The sequence below is a fragment of the Lygodium microphyllum genome, chromosome 9 (assembly GCF_053477565.2).
Source record: "Lygodium microphyllum isolate KBCC chromosome 9, Lygodium_microphyllum_v1.1.10, whole genome shotgun sequence".
Lineage (NCBI taxonomy): Eukaryota > Viridiplantae > Streptophyta > Polypodiopsida > Schizaeales > Lygodiaceae > Lygodium > Lygodium microphyllum.
The window spans coordinates 135,305,497-135,326,248 of NC_141143.1; the positions used below are offsets into that span (position 1 = coordinate 135,305,497).

General features: G+C 41.5%; 1 protein-coding gene across 1 annotated transcript; it reads left to right on the forward strand.

Annotated features, from left to right (window-relative positions):
* Positions 1-15,567: 15,567 nt before the first annotated feature.
* Positions 15,568-19,014, forward strand: LOC148031613 (protein ASPARTIC PROTEASE IN GUARD CELL 1-like). Its single transcript, XM_087685589.1, has 2 exons — positions 15,568-16,409; positions 18,384-19,014. Exons 1-2 carry the CDS (start codon positions 15,568-15,570, stop codon positions 19,012-19,014), a joined length of 1,473 nt encoding a protein of 490 aa, XP_087541715.1.
* The last annotated feature ends 1,738 nt before the right edge of the window (positions 19,015-20,752 follow it).

The window sequence follows — 20,752 nt, forward strand, 5'->3', positions numbered from 1 at the left end:
AGCAAACCAATTGCTTGTCAAATCAAGTACTAGTATATATTAGTGTGCATAGACTATTCTACCAAATGGTTTGAAGCAAACGCCTTTAAGGGATAGCAAGGTAGCAAGTGTGGCTTGATTTCTTTATTCTAATATCATGAGAAGATTTGGTTGTTTGATTGATCTTGTGAGTGATATAGGTAAGCAATTTTTGAATAAGGTTATGAGGGAGTTGGCTTCTAAACATATGATACTACACTATATCATCCTCAAGCTAATGGAAAAGCTAAGAACTAAAAAAGAAACTTGTTGTATACTTTGAAAAAGACTGTGAGTGAAAATCCTGAGGACTAGGATACTAAGTTGGACTCAGCTTTATGGTATTTCAAAATAGCCTATAAGGTTACAATGAGCTTTAACTACATTTAATTTGGTCTATGGGCTAGAGGCAATTGTTCTAGTACCTAGCTCCCTTGAATAGTCAATGCATACCAAGTTTGATGTAGTTGGAAGAAGATAGGATTATTGCTCATTATCTATCAACAATAGTGCATTCAAGAGGCAAGCATGGGTCAACTAGAATTTGAAAAAGAAGATTTTAAAGAAGGAGATTTGGTAATGGTATTTAATTAAAAGTAAAAACATCTAGGAAAGTCAAAGCTTCGTTATACATGCCCCTATGAGATAGTCAAGGATGTTGATGAAGGCACTTTTGTCTTAGGTACATTGCACGATGATGCCATTTTGTTGGTAGTCAATGGTTTTAAGCTGTGAATACTTGTTTTAATTAACCTCACTATGATGACTTAGATAAATATTCACAACCTAAGAAAGAAACTACAACCAACTTGTTTCAAATTGCTAAACAATGGCTAAATCAGCAAGTTAATATTTTTTTGTTATAGTGGTTATATGCAAGTTTTATGGTTCTAATTGTTTTCAAGTAGTGCCAACATTCAAATGCAATATCATTGGTGGGACATTTTTTCTTCAATTGGTATTTTCTTATCATCATGAAAAAGACAAATAAGTCTCATTCATGCTAGAAGAAGTCTGATATATTTGGTCTTATCATAGTCTTATTACATATAATGCAGATTTTCAATAATTTGGGATATCTTATGCAAAAGATATTTTTCCATGCGAATTGGTGACAAGGTCAAGATTTTTTTGAGGGGTTTTCAAAAATTTTCATTACATGGGTCATGTCAATTTTTAAAGTTTCTTTATCAAATAACCATTAAGTCCTTTTTTATGGGACTTATGGAGAATTGTTTGTAACTGTAAGGTTTCATGAGGAGAACTGGGAATTGGTTTTTGACTTTAAGTCTAACTAGACACAACTCAAGCATGGGAGATCAAGTCCTTATGGTATGTCAAAGAGAATTTGTAGTCACTAGAGTGATAAGGGTGTGTTTGTTTGTGACTTGACTCGCACTTTGAAAGAAGAGGTAGTTAAAAGGGAAAAGGGAAAAGGGAAATGGATAATAAAATTTCACAAAATATGATGTTGTGTCTATTGATCAAGGTGGCATTCCTTCCAATCGATTGATATCACACATTGATTTTCAAGCCACTTCTCTATCTCAATCTTCCCCTCTTTCACACAACATGGCCAAGATCAAGGCATGCAAGGCATAGAAATTGCATGTCAAGAGATCACAACAACAAGCTCAAGATGAAGAGGATGATAATCCAGCATGGTTCAACAACCCATAAGAGAAAACACCTTCCAAGAAAGAGGAGGCGACACCTAAATCTACACATTTGGCTTCTAATGATGAGGGTGAGTTGTCTAGTCCTTTGGTAGATTTCGTGCTACACATTGATACATCCAGCACAAGGGGATGGTTATTGCAAATTGGATTACTAATGTTTGCGGAGATACCATGGCATCCTTAGGCTAGTAATCCATATGCAACAATGTAGTTAGATCTCCTTTGAAAGATAGGAAAGATTGATGGAAATTGGGATCTTACTCCTTCTCTACTCACTGAAGTATTTTCTTTGGAATTCAATGATCATATCAAGCATTGCACATGCACCGAGGAGATCATTCAAGTGGAATTTTGCATGCCTATGGGTACTAGAAACCAATCCATGTTACTGCAAGTGGATTCATTTTGGAGGCATCACATTAAGTGGTTCATGGAATGGTTCCTTTTGTTTATAAAGATAGACTTTATTACCTATGACATATATGGCATAATGTGGAATACAAGAACAATGCAATACCCAATTGGGTAAGTTTATTGCATGATCTGATGCTATCAAAGGTTTATGTTCCCATAATTTGTAGAAAGTAGTATAGAAGTAGGATTAGTCTAATGCTTGTAGCATTATATGGTTAGTTGGTTATGGTATGTTTGAATGCAAAGTCTTCCTTATGGGATGGTTGAAAGGGAAATCTGTGTAATGCATCTAAGAAGGTGAACCTATCGGTGGTTTGACTATTGATATTTATGATTATAATGTGAATATGTAGCATGTATTGAATGATGAGGATGATAATACATGTAAGCAATCTTCTATGCATATGGACTTTTTTGATTGGCTTAATATGGATCCAAAGCATGATGTTGTGGTTATGGGTATGTAGAAGAAAGTTAGGCTTTAAAAAGTCAAATTGGAAACTATGCCTAAGAAGGAGGATATTATGCATCATAGGGATACTATGCATGTGGACAAAAAGACTATCACTACAATTTACAGGCCTTATACCGACGTTTAAAGTGACAAAAATGTTCACAAAAAAAATTTCCCTCATCATCACTAAACATGTCGGTATTAGTGTCTCCATAGAACCGTCACTATTGGCGTCACTATATACGATGCAAATAGCGACAGTTTGCAATGAAAATTACAATGCTAATAGCGACACGTGCATAAATTTGTGATTCTAATAGTGATGGTTACATAGATTATTATTTTTTGGGTGGTAGGACACCAAGTTGCTTGCCACATGTAGCACTTATGTGCTGTATTTACATTTTACAAATGGATTACATGTAAAGTGTACAATGGTTGTAAAAAATGAAGGCAAAATGTACTTGAATCCATAAAACTGATACATAAAATAAATACATGATCACTTTATGAAAGCACTCATGGAATGATGGCAAGATACAAAGGATGATAATAACATAGTGCATAGAAAATGCCTACATAAATCAGAGGACCAAAAAAGAAGAGAATGTATACTCCATGAATCCAAGATACAAAGGATAATAATAACATAGTGCATAGAAAATGCCTACATAAATCAGAGGACCAAAAAAGAAGAGAATGTATACTCCATGAATCCAAGCACGAGCTATAGATCCTCGCCATTCGAAAGCTCATCCCGACACAAAGGAGCATCAAACAGACTCTGCAAAAAAAGAAACAACTACACATCAATCCACCATACAATAATGCATTTTAATTAAAATAGTAACTACGGATAAGAAAGATGAGTGAATTACTGGGTTGCCGCATACATAAATCTATCGATCAATCTAGTGAGACCGTGTCTCTCTGCATATTGAGTCTCTAGGATGGTGGCATACAACTATTAGAAACATGATTGTTAGTACAAGTGATATTGCAAAAAATAAGTGAGAAGAACAGAGGAAAAACTTACAAAGTCCTCCAGATAAGTCTTGTGGATGCCACAACCAAGATGATGGACTACTCCTGCCTTCAGTTAAGCCCTCGATGCCTCGCGTTGCTGTCTCCAACATCCTAGAGAATTTGTAGCCTCCTCCTTGAGTCGAAACTAGTTATCTGTGTCTAGCCACTCAGGCTTTGAGGCCCCAATCTTAAGTTCCTTGCATGCATCTGATCGTCTATGTGACATGTACACACCCATGCACTCCATCATCTAGCCTGTGGAAAACCTATCTTATGCGATGGATACCAGAAACTCCTCATACAAGGATACTACTATGTAGTCCTTGCTCCCCTCTGGTATGTTCTTCTAATGATCCAAGACATTGTGCCGAAAACTTGTTAGCATAACTCTCTCATATGAGCAATCACCCTCCTCCCCTCATCATTCATGATGGCAACTCATGTTCTATCATCTACAAGGTATCCATAACCCTTTGGGGTATGTTTAAGATATGTCCTCTCCAACCTCTACGACCATGCTCTTGGGCATATCCAGAAGACCCCTATACATTTGGTGTACCCATGGGGGTGGTATCTCTCAGAGTAGCACCCATAGTGATGCCACGTACGGATGACAGAGGAGTGATGGAGTGGACATCCCCATAGGTGTGACAAATCCCACAATTGATGCAACTCTAGCAGAATGACAAGATGGAGACACTGCGTTGGAAACTCCACAACAACCACCTAAGCCACCCTCTCTCAAACCTACATGAGAGAGAGGAGTAACACTTGTATCTCGAGCTGACCACAGGCTCACCGCATCCACATCTTTGCAGCATTTCCCAAAACCGCTCCCTCAGTTCCTAGGCCAATGACCTCATCTACTGGAAACCAAAGCATCAAAGCGTACCGAAGTAGATCTAATGGAACGGCATGATGATGTCCAAGACAACTCCTAGTTTGCCATATCTCTGAATCGAGCCATCTGATTTGGAGACATACGTGTGAAGATCTCCTGTAGCTCCTCGTCACTCATCCCTCGAGTCATCGTGCTGTCCAAATATCCACAAAGGTCACCTGTACAAACAAAAATTGATGTTAGCATAATCAATATAAAGATTCAAGTAAAGCACGATAATATAACTCTGAAAAAAAAATGATATTACATAAAATGCATATTCTAGAGTACCCTTATAAGCGATTCATAAATGAATTGAGTAGGTGGATGCTACAAGTATGACGTAGCCTATGGTCCCATGTTAATCCCTTGACACAACTCTGCATGCACTAGAAGGTCAATAGATAGGTCACCACAAAAGGATGAGTCCACCTCTTTCTCAAAGAATTATTGACCTCTTGTCTTTCCATTATCGTTACCCGATTTTGCCTCCTCTACATGCTCCAAGATTTGGGTGACCTCCATCCCTTGCAATATCAATCCCTTTATTTGCATACTATCCTCATCTACCCTGGGAACATTGCTTTCATTATAAACTCTCACACTTTGGGGAGTTCAAAGCACAATATACCACCATTGAGATTGTCCGGTATTTGGATAGAAAATTACCTATTCAAAATCACATACAAGAGAGATTTGACATTTGTAACATATACCAAGTCGTAATAAAATTTTAAAAAACATGAGTTCATGTACCTATGCAGAATGGGCCAGCAAGACAAACATGTCGCACAAATCCGTTCATATTTTTTTGGAATCTATTTTGAGAAATCCAGATGGACCTCATCAAACAGTTGCCCTGGCTCCTTCTAGTACCACTTTGAACACTTGCACATTGAATAGGATGATGGAGAAGCTACGATGTCGTAGAGTTCACGCAAGGGCTGCAGAACACGGGGTTCTAGATGCAGCAAGTGAAGAGCCTAACAAGAAGAAATCGAATTTTTGATGCCAAAGTTCACTATATTCCTTGTCAAGAGAGTTACATGAGGTTCATGTTCAGAAAAATCTAAAGTATCTCTTATCCAGCTTTGCATCTAGGTGTTTGAGATCAGTTTTGCCTTTGGCACATAGACTTGTTAAAATCTGTTGGGTATTCCTGTTCACTGTGCTAGTAGTATGGCCAGTTTTGAACTTTGAACAGTTCAACAAACCAGAAAATGCTATGTTTGTCTAACTGGCTATCATAAGGCACATATGCTTCACACCCACTTTCAACACTCTTCCTGTCAGTACCTTTATGACTTCTGTAAGGATACCTGAACAAATTCTGTCTTTAAATCCTCCTTGGCTGCACTAATGAATGCCTCATAGTCTAAACAGCATTCTCGTTCCTTGTGAAGCCATCGATGTATCACTGCTTATGTATACTGCCTGAGAAGGGAGGTTTCGAAGATTATCAAAGCATTGAGTAGTCAAAGGCAACCACGAAAGACATACAAGTGCCTTTTGTCAACATCTGTTCTGTTTTCAAACCAGAATTTCTTGATTTTGTCTAGATGTGTTGCGCTTGCAAGGTGCCTGTTTGCATTTGAGCATGCGTACACACTGTCCAGTTCGAATATGTCCTCACAACAGAAGACGCACCAGTACTTAGTGCGCTGCCTATCTTCTTGTCGCAAGCATGCAGAATGCTTCAAAAAGAAGCTTACGTCCTTGACTCTCTGCTGCGCTTTGGCTAGAAGAGGAGCAAGATGCTGCTTGTGCTTGTTAGAATACTTGTGGCCTTTCCCTTGATCATGGTTCAACCTGCAGACTCTGCAAAACTCGAATTGCTGGGGCATCTTCGGAGTGGCATTTCCTTCCTTGTCCTCGATGCTTTTCTGAACTCAATGTTCCACAGTTGATTCAACCTCCACCAATTATTAATGAAGATCCCTCCGTGTCTCCTCCAAGCTTCGTCTTCAGTTATTGATGCTGCTTTCCCCACTCCATACTATTGAGAATAGTGGTCGTCGCTTGGTGATGGAGGGTAGGAAAGGATGATGGTTCAGTCATGTCTTGTATCAGATGACGGAGTTTATACTGCTCCTTTGTCTTTGTCTTTACTGTCCGTGCCTCTAGTTTTTCGCGGACATGTTCTTCTTCACATCTTTCTCTTCAGCTTCGTCTTCAGAGTTTGCCCTCCTAGTCCGTTGTCATATTCGGCAGAGCTCACGGTTCTCTTTCAATTTCACTGTAGCTTCCTTAACAGCCTCAGCTTCTTCTTCTTCGTGGTCTCATCCTTCCCTTCCTGCATCGTCCACTTCTTCACCTGCATTGTGGACTCATCCTTGTCTTACTGCTTGTGAAGAAGCTTGGCTCACAGATATGGAGTCTGAACCTTTCCTGTTGGGAGAGGCATAACATATTGCCTTTTCTTGACGTGATGGAGATGCGGAAGCATTGGATCCCTTAATATTCAGCACAGAGGGTCCAGAAACTGGCAATTCCCAAATCCAACTCTGGTAGAACGAGCTAAGACTCTCCCCCTTACTGCCGCAAGCTGAAATCTTCCCCTTTAGTTTTTCCGTGTTCCACGCCGTTAACTGCGTGCAAAATACCAAAAATATCCAAGGAGAAAATAGAGCCTCCCAGCATCATTCTAGCCATCGAAATCAAAAAACCATTCTTCCCCTCCAAAACAGCCTGCTTTTTTTCCCTCCAAAAGCAGTTTAAAACCCAAATATAGGTTTTCCCTCTTCCTCCTTGAATAACCTTTTACACCTTTAGCTTTGATGCTAATCTCCAATTCTGCCCATGTAAAGCATAACCTGTGATAAGGGCATTCCAAGTTATTGCATTCCGGACAAGAAGCTCATCCAACACTCCCTGTGCTTTGCCAAATGCACCACACTTGGCATACATATCCACCACAACAGTCCCAAGTGCTGTACATACCCACCAATAAGTGCATTCCAAGAATCTACATCTCGACAAGGGAATCCGTTCATCACTCCTTGAGCTTTTCCCATTGCACATGATATTCCTGAATTTACACCTTTGTCTTCATAGCTTAAATGTCAGCTTCCATAAAGCTTCCTTTGATTCCACGGTATCCTGCACTTTTCTTCGAGTTCATCATTAAAATTATCAGCTTGATAATGTCCTTTGGCATCAGTTTTTCATATTTTTCTAATACACACACATCATGCATCCAAACAAAATCATACACATGCACTAAGGGAATATGTACATTGGATGCAGATTGTCGAAATGCATCACACAAACAATGAATCACACGCAGAAAATAACACAAATGCACAACAAAAGAAATGGAGGTGTATACGACTCGGATGCACAGCAACACGACATCCACCCCCTCTAAACCTGCGCATCCTCCGGATGTGCCAACTATCCAGGATCATTCAAATTCACAAACAGGTCAAGTCCATCATCTATTTCTAGTAGACCTGTTTCTCCATCAGTTTCATCATCTATGTTCTCTGTTTCTTCTGCTTGTCTTTCTTCTACCTGCTCTTCTTTTGTCAATGCTTCAAGTGCATATTCTTCATCTTCTCTTCTCTTGAAAATCTTGACTCGTTTTCCAGCAATAGGCACCCTCAATGCTGTTCCATCTAATTCAGCCAGCTTATAGGTACCATTGTCAAAAACCTGCTTCACTTCATACGGTCCAAACCATCTTTGAACCATTTTTCTCATACTACTATGCTGATTCTCTAGACTACTGTCGTAGACTAGAACCCAATCTCCTTCTTTTATGGCTTTAGGCCTCAAGCGATGCCTTAAATCAAACCTGTCCTTGTTTCTGAGACGGGCTGCCTTCAAACGATCAACTGCTAGCTGCACATCTTCTGTCCTTCTCTCTAGTTGACGAATCCGAAGAGCTAAAAGCTCTTCCCTTGATAAATTCTCATGCCACGGAAGAACACTCCAAGTGAGAGCACAAATTTCTGTAGGCATGACAGGTTTTTGCCCATACATCAACTCTGCAGGCATGTATCTAGTAGTCACACTATGTGTAGAGCGATCAGCCCACAATGCAAAAGGTAGTAATCTCGGCCAATCTCCAATCCGACCTCTACAAGCTTTTGCCAATGCTTTAACTATTGGCGGATGTCCTCTTTCACTCTTGCCATTTCCCTCTGGATTATAGGCAGTAGTAAGAGCCAATTTAATCCCAAGCCGTGAGAAGAATTCTCTAGCTTCATCTGCATCTAGCTCTCCACGATCAGCTGTAATCTTGCCTATACATCCATACCTGCAAAATATTTCTTCCAACAAGAATTTACATACTGTAGTGGTGGTCTTCGTCCGCAAAGATCTGCCTTCAACATAGTTTGTAAGATCCTCCCTAGCCAAGACAAGATATCTCATCTGCCAAAGTCCCACTGGCAAAGTAACCAAGTCTACCACCCACTTATAATGCATACATAGTGGATAAGTTGGATGCAACTCATCATGATGTCGCACTAAAGAGTAAAGCTGGCAGTCCCTGCAAGTCTCCACAAAATGAGAAACATATTTATACATCCCTTTCCACCAGTATCTTTCTTTGATTTTCTCATAAGTAGCCCACACACCTCTATGTCCAGCCCATAAGCTCTCATGAAACTCTCGCATAATCTATATTTGCATCGCTTTATCACAAACTACTCTCAAGGGCAATCCTCCTCTCTTCTTTGGATGCTTCCAAAGAAAACCATCTTTCAAGAAATACCCATAAGCCTTCCTTCTAATTTTCTTGAATTCATCATCTGTCCAATCAGCTCTTCGAGCCAATGAACTTAGATACTGTCCAATTTGCAGCCACTCGTCAACATAAAGTTCTTCAATAAAGGCTTCAACAGTAGATACATGACAATCATGAACAAGGACAGAAGCAGCAAACTCTGTCTCATCATCTTTTGCAAGCATTGACTCCTCATCCTCATATCTCGCTCTAGATAGCATGTCAGCAACTGGATTATCTTTCCCTGCTATGTGTCGAAATTCAGGATTCAATGATTTGATATAGGCAATCCACCGAAGCATCGCTATATCTGGAGTCGAGCAACTAGTAATCATGCCAAGCAAAGGTAAACAATCTGTTTCCACAACAACTGAAGCTCCAATAAAATACCCTTTGTCACACTTCAGTGCAGTGACTACTCCCCACAACTCTCTTTTGATTTGCGGATATCTCCTCTGTCGCTCATTAAGAACTTTAGCTCTAAAGCGGATAGCATACCTATTTCCATCAACATCATCCTATCCCACAGCCCAACCTATGCCAATAGGGCTAGTATCAACTGTCAACATGATCGGCCGTCCACACTGATAATCCGCCTTGCGTAGAGTAGGAGCTGATTGCAACAGCTTCTTGAGCTTATGCATGGCTTTTGAATGCTTCTCATCCCAATGAAATTTCTGCCCCTTTCGAAGCAGCTGATAGAGAACATCTGCTATATGAGCAAAATGAGGAATCCAAATCATGTAAAATGCACAAGCTCCCACAAATCTCTGCACCTCTGAAGTAGTCGAGAAATACTCTGCAATCCTGTTTATGGCATCCACCTTTGCAGGAGAAGGCTTTCTGCCATAATATCCATCCATGGCAAGACCAAATCGTAGATTCCTCACCTCCTTTGCAAAGTCAGGGAAAGTCTTGTCAATGTGATGCCATGCTTCTGAGTCAGGGTGTATGCTATACACTATCAGTGGATCGATTTTCCGCATGCCATGTAGTCAAATTTGCAAAATACTTGGTCCGAAAAATGTGACAAACACGCGGTATCAGTGAAAAGTGCCTCAAAACCTTCTGCGGAACAGTCTGTCCTTGCAAGTCATTTCGATACCTGTCCGCACCGCACTTGGGATATGTGGCCAACAATTCAAACTCTCCCCGAAAGAGAACACAATCATTGGGGCAAGCATGAATGAAATTATAATCCATGCCTAGCTTTCGCAGCACTTGTCTTGCATCGTCACGAGACTCAGGCATCGTGTTTTGGATAGGCAAAATGTAAGATTTCAACGTTCTACAAATTGCAATGAAGCACGTTATTAGAGTGCTATATAGCACATTTTAATGGCTTTCAATAAAGAATCATACACATCATAATATACTTGAATAGCTCTGTTACACTTGCATCGCTCCTTCCATACTTTGTTTGTATGCTCAACAATGCAAGAAGTGTCTTCAAACAGGATACCTGACTCCCATCATACAATGGAATGGCAGCCTCCGCAAGTAAAGGATCTTGGGATTTCGAGTCCGTCGGAAGCAATGATTCGATCATGTCCTCTAACTCGGGCTCTAGAAAAGCAGGAGGATCGTCCATGTCTCCGGCATTCTCACCCATAGAAGGGGGTTGAGAGTTATCACCTTCTATGAGAAAGTTAGTTATCTCAGACGGCATCTGTATAGAGCACGGACGAACCCGTCTTACTAGATGCAAGAGATCTGCGGACTGCAATGTATCGACATGGCCCTGACCCTGTTAAGGATGTTAAGGAGCTAACTTCTAAGATAACCCCAAACTGTTATACTTAAATCAATTACATGTCATATAGTACGTAATGAGAGAGAACTTACCGCAATCTCGTAATTCAAGTCTGCTTGGTCGATTATCTCAACTCGAAACTCTCCATGTTGCACATGCTCTATGGACAAACGACGTTTTCGACGAATGGCCAATTTGCATTGCGTGCATGGACAGGGGACACGTTGATTGAGCCAAGCCTCATGATCACCACCATGTTGGTCGTGAGTGCTAGACATCTTGACTGCGATGTAATGGAATGATAATTTAATAAAGATTCTATATTGTATATTGGGACTACTCCACTATATATATTTCAGGTCTTTTTTTTTAAATTTTCATACCTATCTCTTTGAGTTCGGCTCTAAACTTATCTTTCTTTGAGATCGGCTCTAAACTTATCTATCTTTGAGGTTGGCTCTAAACTATGCTCACACACATACATTTTCCTACTTACATTGCAAAGAATAAAAACCAACACAAGAAAAATTTTGAAAACACTCGCTTCCATTTCTCTCTCTTTCAATACTTCCTAACCTACATTGCAAAGCAACACAAAGTAACACAAAGATCAAAGACAAACCAACACTTTCTAACCTACATTGCAAAGCAAAACAAAGATTGTAAAGAAACCAAAATAGGGCATACCGTCGTGCTCTCTTCTTCTTCCACGACCTCTTCGTGTGGGCAACGCTCCTCTCCTCGCGTGCGGCTCGCGGCTTGCTTCCTTGCTCACCTCCCTTGCTCACCTCTCTTGCTCACAATCCTTTCTTTCTCTCTGCCTTCACGCGCTCATATGAAAGAAACATTTGGGTTTCGGTAAAATTTTACCGCAGTAAGTCGTCGCTATTAGTGTCGGTATCTACGTCTTTAAAAACGTCGGTATTTGCATCGCTAAATACCGACACAAATACCGACATTTTTGAAGACACAGATACCAATGCTAATAGCGAGGCTAATACCGACGCCGAAAAAAAAAACGTCGCTACTTAGCGTCGCTATATGTGTGTACCTTTATAGTGCGAGCTCACCCATCTTATAAATGATATCACACACATCTTTCAAAACACAATGGGATATGCTAGTAGGAAGGATCAACTATATGTAAATATTCATATTTAGTTAATTAGTCTACATAGTTACTCCACTAATTAATATATTTATGGCTATAAAAATCCTTACTTGAATTTCATACATTGTTAATTAGTCCTATACTAATAGAAGAGGACGACATAATTACACCTGGATCATAAGGACAAATGTGATTTCATTTGGTATATATGTCATATTTCCTAAATACATGTATTGATACTAACAACATGGAGGCAAAAATTTTGATATTGAAAGATTAGGAAAGTCATGTCATGTTGATCCAAAAACAACCAAAAGCTAGCATCTAATCAGTTTAATTGTTGCGCGTTTGTCAACGCGTGTAAAAGTATTATCTGCACATATACACGCGCTTATAGACGCGCTACGCAAAAATAAAAAAATTTTTAAAAAAGTTGTGGCTTTCTTTTCAAACCAATGCTTTCCTGCGTTTTTTGCCCGTTTTCTACAGTTAGGATCTATCACTCTGAAGACAATGAGGGAAGGAAATAAGAGTAAAAAGAGGACAGGAGGAAGGAAGAGCCAAAGAGTAAAGAACAAGAGCCAAACAGCAAGGAAGAGAAGAAGATTCAAGCAACTTACCAAGGGAAGGGAGAAGGAGGACAAGGAGCTTGCAGCCTAGCCGCCACCTGTCGGAACAAGCAAAGAAGGTGAGTTCTTCTTCTCTCTCTCAATCTTGTTTTCTTTCTCTGTCTGTTTGTCTCTCTCTCTTTCTCTTTACATGCTATAGACTGTCATCTATGGAGGTTTTTTTGTGCAATTTTTAACCAAGTTTGAAAAAAATGATGCGACTGTGCACATCTGTCAGCGCGTCTAGATGACAGTGTAGACATAGATATAGACGCAGAAATAAACGAGCTGACAGATGCACACAGAGATACAGATATAGACACAGCATATAATACGTTTTATCTGCACAGGATAATATGATTTTTCTTGTATAGATGTGGAATCATGGATCTTCCAGCACTAATCCTGAGTTGGAATGCATGAACAACACCTTAGCAGAATTTTTTAGAGGTGTTAGTAGCTTTTTTGGAGGTTTTCCAAACAAAGAGCAATTCATGGGGGAGATGACCAATTATCTTGGTCGTCCTCCCACTGCAGAGGAGGTTTTCAGTGTGATGTTTGGGACACCTATCACATCTTTGCCTAGCACCATCACACAAACACCAAACCTTGGCACACCTCTACTAATAGGTACTCCACGCACTATGCATACACACAGATCAGCTGATGCACAGGGATCAAATGAAGTACATGGATCGGCCGAAGCATGTGTATCTGTAGAAGCACGTGTATCGAGTGAGGTAGAGGGTAGTGCCCGTCGAGGGAGGAGGGAGAGTCGTGCGGGAGGACGAGGAGGTCGAGGGCTTTGTGGGGGTTGCCTAAGAGGTGGCTCTTGATCACCCTCACCGAGAAATGAGAGAGATGAGCCTCCACAAATGTACTACTCTATCACTGATGTTGGTGGTATCTTGTATGACTCTGAGGGGAGGGAAGTGATAGCCTACTTGAGGAGTGTCGTGCATGCCACATACAAAGATTGCATGATTTTCTTCAAGCACCAAAAAAATGATTTGTGGCAAGAGGTGCTGCGGGCAGTACATAGAAAGTACCCTAATCCCGAGAATTCACAATTCTTAGATGATTGGGGACGGTCAAAGGTGAGAGACGCGCTTCATAACAAGAGGTCTCACCTTATGACGTAAGCCAAGGAGTCACTGCGGAGACAAGAGCAGGGGCGCCCTGGATATGGCCAACCACCCAATTGCCACCCAGGGAGTGGAAAGAGGCCAAGAAGAGAGCAGCAGAGAAAATGACAAGTCGCTACCATGCAGAGGCGCGATGTATCCAGATGGCAACCATGGGATCGTCGCATTATGGATCGGGTGGCAGGGAGTCATGGGAGGCTGAGTTTGTAAGTATTATTTGATTTCTTTTTTTAAATTAAATTTTGTAATTTGTTTCACTTCATTATGTAGTGTGTTCTAATACATTGTATGTTCAAATTGTTTTGTAGTATCATATCGTTGGGTAGGATGCCTAATCCTAGAGAGGTAGGCTACCATCGAGGTCATAACCACGTGTCCACTTGACAGCATTTCTACGAGGAGGGACTCATCACGAAGGAGCAATATAATCGTGCCATGAGGATTCCACAACCAGAAGAGGTATGTTTTATTTTTTACATGAAAAGTATAGGTAACTCTAATTTATTATTTGCAATGGTATTTATATACTTTAATCCTTTGTGTAAGCGAACCCTGATGCAATTGAGAATAGCAAAGGGGGGACTAGCAGTAGCGGTGGCGGCAATGGTAGCGGCACAGGCAGCGGTGGTGGTAACGATGATGATGCCTCTTCTGAGGAGATGTAGAGGAGCCCCATGCATGCATACCTCCCCTTGGCTTATAGTTTTCATTTTTGATATGTATTACTTTCAGATAGTGCTTGTGACCATGACCATGCTTGAGGTCACAAGCACTAGAGCTCATCATGTAAAAACGTTTCATCTATATATATGAAATTTCGTGTTCTACATACATTGTTTTGTTTTCAGTACAAAAATCTTCGAAATAATCTTTCTCTGTTTTCTCTAAGCATACAATTTGATGTTGATGGGGGGAAAAAAACCAGAGAGCTCTGTTTTGCGCGTCTATCAACGCGTCTAAATTGCAGGATAAATGCGCTTTTATTCTCGTCAAAAACTTGCAGAGTAAACACTTTTTAATACTCACATATACACGCGTGTATAGATGCAAAATACGAATATATCTATTTTTTTATAAATATGATTATATATTTGTGTAGCGCGTCAATACGCGCGTCTATATGCGCGTCTATATGGGCATGTAACTCTCACTATAAGCGCGCTTTTAGACGTGAAATTTTAGACGCAGCAGTAGATGCGGTAATAAACGCGCCCAATATTTTTTAACACGGTTCAAATATTGTGTCTACAAGCGCGTCTATGGAGCCTTTTTGTTGTAGTGTCCCCTTACTTGCACTCGGGCGTTATGAGCCATAGGATTACGATACAATACCTTTATGTGAGGCCTCTTGCCACATGAAGCATGTCTTAGGATGTGAACTACCCTAACTATTATTGACACTTGTGCAAAGCATTGGAAACCTTAGTTTTGCAAGAATGCTAGACTTGCACGGGGCAAGGGAAGAGAGATGCGAGAGAGAGAGAGAGAGATTGTGTGCACGTGTGAGTGTTTTTGAGTCCTACGAGACGATATGGGATTAGAGCTATTAATGGAACTGATTAATCGAAGCATGAACTCCCATAGGAGAGAATGCCTGCCGACCATAATAGCACGTTTTTCTTTTTAAAGGAAAAAACGAAATTCTTTCCTGTTGTAAGGTAAGTAAGTATTGTGATAGTTCAATGATTTCATTGGGCGGACTTGTTATAAGCCAGAAGTATAAGCAAACGAGGATGCACATAAGACAATGTTTCTGTCCATATGCGGCAAGCTGTGCTACTGCGTGGCGTTTCTAGCGCTTGCGTTCTGTGCGACCGCGGAAGGAGCAACAAGCAGCGATGACAGGGCCATTAACGCAACGGCAAGAACGGGGCAAGGGCGATCAAGGACGACCAGCAGCTTGCAGCGCCACGTGGGGAGGGTGGAGGTATTCCACGTGGAGGCACCTGGTTCGCCGCTGAGGACGAGGGAGTGGGCGACTGACGAAGAGAAGCTAGAGGCGCTGATGGAGGCGCACAGGAGGAGGCAGGCATATCTGGCTAGGCTGGCCGGGGCGCAGCAACCGGCATTTGCGGGCGGGCTGGCGGAGGGGAAGGCGTTGCACATGTACTTCGAGCCGGTGACGGCAGAAGGGGCGGCGTACAGCATGTTCTACGTGGCGGCTGCCTGGGGGACCCCCCCGCAGAGGCGGCACGTGCTGCTGGATACGAGCAGCGATCTGAGCTGGGTGCAGTGTGAACAGTGCGTGAACTGCTTCCAGCAGCAGGAGCCGCTCTACGACTACGAGGCCTCGTCGACCTACGCACATGTGGACTGCGGCGACCCCGCGTGCGCAAGGCTGGACCCGCAGGATCGCTTCTGCCGGCCGACTTTGGAGGCGTGCTCGGTCCGCATGAGCCGCGGCGACGGCTCCGCCGTGGAGGCCTCGCTGGCCACCGAGACCTTCACCTTCGGCGGCCGCTCTCCGCCGGCGCTGGTCCTTCCCAAGGTCTTGCTCGGCTGCGTCTTCAACGTCCTCAGCCCCAGCCTCTCCCGCGTCAAGGCCGGCGGTGTCTTGGGCCTAGGCCACACCACCCAATCCGTCGTCAGGTTCGTCCCCGCCCTCCTCTCTCTCTCTCTGTCTCTAAAGAAGTTTTAGACAAATTGCCGCTACAATTGCGACAGTGTGCAATACTGAAAACCTCATGATCTTATCCAAGGGAGAGACCACAGCATTCACGAGTAGGGGTTTGCCAACCTGCACCTACGGTTCGTAACCCCTTGCCCCAACTATACCTAGCTAGGTTACCTAGGTATGTTGTACCTCTCCAAGCAAAAGCTCATGATGTTGAACATTAGATAGGAAAATAAGGGAAAAGAGCCCCTTTTCCCACATGGTAAAATGTGTAAAAACACACAAATATAGTCACACACACACACACGTTCACCCAGGCGGCAATAGGGGCATTTTCTCCCCTTGTTTTTCCTTATAGTGTTCATCATCATGAGCTTTTTCTTAGGAGCCACCATCTACCTTGCTAGGTGCAATTGGCAACAATTGCGTGCCACTCACTAGATATGTGATCTCTCTCTCGCAAAAGCTCATGATGTTGTTGTAATTCACAATATGGGAATTATAGTGGAAGTTTGTCTAAAATTTCTAGTGTTTTCTTTCATTCAGTATTCCAAATCACTAGAATATCCCTCCTTTCTAATTATGCTCTAAACACTTTCCCACATTGATCCCAATCTTGACAACTCCGTCAAGATTGACGAGTTTCCCAAAGGGTGGTACCCCATATAAGCCAATTGCAATGGGGGAGGCATGGGTATACTAATCCTCACCCTTTAGTCCACATCCTCATCGTAACAATCTAGATGTTGGCAAGCTTCCTAAAAGGAACTCATGATATTGACAATCCTACATGGGGGAGGCATGGGTATACTAATCCTCACCCTTTAGTCCACATCCTCATCGCAACAATCTAGATGTGGGCAAGCTTCCTAAAAGGAGCTCATGATATTGACAATCCTACATGAGAAATGCTCAAAGTTCAATCTCAGATTGGAAAATCAATTAAAACATATTGTGATGTTGATATTTGTGTTGTAATTAAGAAAACAATATCAAATACATGCATAATCATATCCTTCCTCATACACACAAGTATAACAACCCTATCTCCTTCGTGATTAAATATTTGACATGTGGATAGTTGATTAATTGCCACACAAAACATGCACATTCGACTCTTGCATTATGAATTGTGATGTTCTTTTAAGTAAGCATGAGGAGCTCTGTTCAAAATATATAAGTTACCACATGTATGAATATAAAGGGTTTTATATTCTAATGGAATCATAGAAAGTATGCTAGGGGGTTTAAAGGGTATCAAAATCGCCAAAAGTATAATTAAAGTGTATGAACTAGGTGTATGAGGTTTTTTCATTCTAAACCCCTTAGTGATTATGGAAAATGTGGCCCAATCCATCCTTCTTTACTTGGAATATGTAATCCAATCCATGGCATGAGCACCTCCTAGCATTTCCAACTACCAAACCAACCCCTCTCATCCACCAGCCTTCCTTTCGAGAGAGGTCTAGTAAAGCCGTGAAGAAACACATGCGTATCCGTCTTTAAGAATTAGGAACTAGGATTGACACCAACCCATGAAGCTTTACTAAGTACATTGAAAATTGTTCTCATGTTTAGTGCAAATTCTGATGGTTTTTAATAGAGTCGTTAGGTGTTTAGGGTTTGATTTTCCCTCTAAAAGAAGGCTATCTACAAGGAAGACAAGTCTGCTCCTCTCTCTCTTGTGAAATTTAGAGACGTTCCCTAAGTTCCGCAAAACGCAAACTCTACTAATCTGTCTATAAGTGTTACCGACGATGATCCTATGTTCAGTGATATTAACGGTACTCCACTGTCACGTAGTGTTACCGATTATCATATGTTCAGCGATATTAACGGTATTCCTCGGTCACGTAGTGTTACTAATGATCCTATTGTTCAGTGTTGTTATAACGATACTCCTCTGTTACGCAGTGTTACTAATGATCCTATGTTGTCCGTAATTACAGGGCACTGCAGAGCTTCAGCTACTGTTTACCAGGGCCGTTCTCGAAGGACAAAGGGTATCTCATTCTAAACGAACCGGCCGACGAGCCGCAAGGGGCGAATCAGACGATAACGACGGTGGCGCTGCTGGGGAGCGGCGCGTGGCTGCCGCAGCCCTACTACGTGAAGGTGACGGGGATCGAGGTGGAGGGGCAGATGGTGGCGATACCGGGGTCGGTGTTCGACCTGGATTTAGGGGTCGGGGGGACGATTGTGGACGCCGGATCGGCCATTACGTCGCTGCCGGCGGTAGCCTACGTGCCGTTCCGGGACGCGATCCGGCAGCACATGGTGCACGTGCCGCGCCTCAGCCAGCCCTCCAGCTACGTCATGGACACGTGTTACGTTTTCCCGGCAGAAGGGCCCGACCCGGCCGTCCCCGACGTCCGGTTCTTGTTCGACGGCACCACCTTCCTTGCCCTCCAGAGCCGCAACCTCTTCCTGTCTTTCGGAGGCCAGGTCCGCTGTCTCGCCTTCGCCCCGTCCACCTCCACCGACCAGCTCATCTCCCTCGGCAGCGTCTTCCAGGCCGGCTACGAGGTCGAGTTCAAGCTCTCTGAGAACCGCCTCCAGTTCATTTCTGATAGTTGCTGATCTTCATCAGCATTTTTGCTGAGCATTTTTGCCCTCGAATTGGGAATTGTATTGCAGGTCCTAACACACCATTAACATCGAATTAGCAGATTTTTCTTTTTCCTTCTCCAAATTCTTGAAAGAAATGCTTAGCCAACATTTGAAACCTTCTTGTTCCTCCCTATAATAGGACCAAATCATGGTAATTTCTAAGGAATTTCTTAAACTAACGTAGACACGCAATAAAACATCCCATTTGAGAGAGAGAGAGAGAGAGAGAGAGAGCGTGTGTGTTTTCTTCTTGTCCACAAAAAATTGGCCTTTAGTTTTACTATGTTTTGTGATGGCCAAAATAAAAAAATAAAAGGATAAGAATTTTCATTGGTCCTTTCATGTTAAGGATAAGTTTTGATGGCAATTCTTTATTTGAAGGATAAAAGAAAAAGTCATCCTTTCACGAAATATTGCCCATTGAAGGCCTTAGTGGTCAGCTACATTTTTTTCATTGATATTTTTGAAATTTTCTCACATTTTCTAAAACATACACTACATACTAATGGAATATTGCTTTACCTTTTTGGGTGATGCTATTGACTTGAGCATTAGGGAATGGGCCTCTCTCACTCTTTTAAAGTGAATATTCAATGGGGATTTTATATATTATTAAATTGACATGTTCTCCCTCCATCTCTCTCTCTCTCTCTCAACTATCACCTCTCTCTTATAATTTGCTAATAAGCTTATCCCAAAGTCCAAAATGTCTTTGAACACACAAATTTTGGCTAAGAGAAGAGGCAGCAACCCAAGATCTCTATGCTTTTTTAGCAAGCCAAGGCTATATCCTATGCATGCTCAAGGGATGTGCTATACAGAAACCCTTACTACCATATGTATTCAAGGTCTAGTTTATTCTATATGTAGAAGATGTCCAAACAAGGGCTTTTAAAAATCCATTTTTACTGTACCCATGAGATAAGACTTATATAGTTATTAATGATTCTCTTCAGTCTATGTAAGTTCTTGGAGTTGAGAGAGGGAGTGTGTGTATGTGTGCATTCATGTATGTGTGTGTGAATAATACATGGTGAGGATTATCAATAGCACATGCCACAGTATGAGAGAGAGAGAGAGAGAGAGAGAGAGAGAGAGTGTGTGTGTGTGTGTGCATGTATGTTCTCACTCAAACTTTCTCCATGTTATAGAAAACTTTATTGAAATTAAATAATGTTGTAATAGAGTTTGATAATTATCAAAATTCCATTTAAACCCAAATCAAAATTTATGGCTTTGGTTCTTAAAGATGGATGGGGGTGAAATGATCAAAAGCAAAAAATATACAAGAAAAGATTGATCAAATAGTAATTTGTTATGACAATGCATCCTCTCTATCTCTCTCTCTCCTATGTGTGTATTGTCTAATTTGCAAACACTACAAGATACAGGCTATATACTGACATTTAAAGTTAAAATATTATTCAGTAAAAATTTGCCCCTATCATTGTTAAAACAGTTTGTATACACATCTCAAAAATCATCACTATTATTTGCAATGCACATAGTGGCTCATGCACGCTTATTTGCAATGCTGATAGTGACAATTACAAAAGAAGAAAAAATTTGGGTGGCATGTAACCCTACCACCCTTCGAGCCACATATATTGAACAATGTTCTAGAAATCATTTATAAGTTGACCATACAACTATTGTTGAAACACATGCATTGTGAGATGGTAGAAAGACATGATTCATTCTAGGAAAA

What these genes read in the sequence shown, in the direction of transcription:
- LOC148031613 (XM_087685589.1), top strand. Translation starts at nt 15,568, where the DNA reads ATGTTTCTGTCCATATGCGGCAAGCTGTGCTACTGCGTGGCGTTTCTA. An exon ending in ACCACCCAATCCGTCGTCAG is followed by an intron (nt 16,410 to 18,383) that starts GTTCGTCCCCGC and finishes CCGTAATTACAG; the next exon opens with GGCACTGCAGAGCTTCAGCT.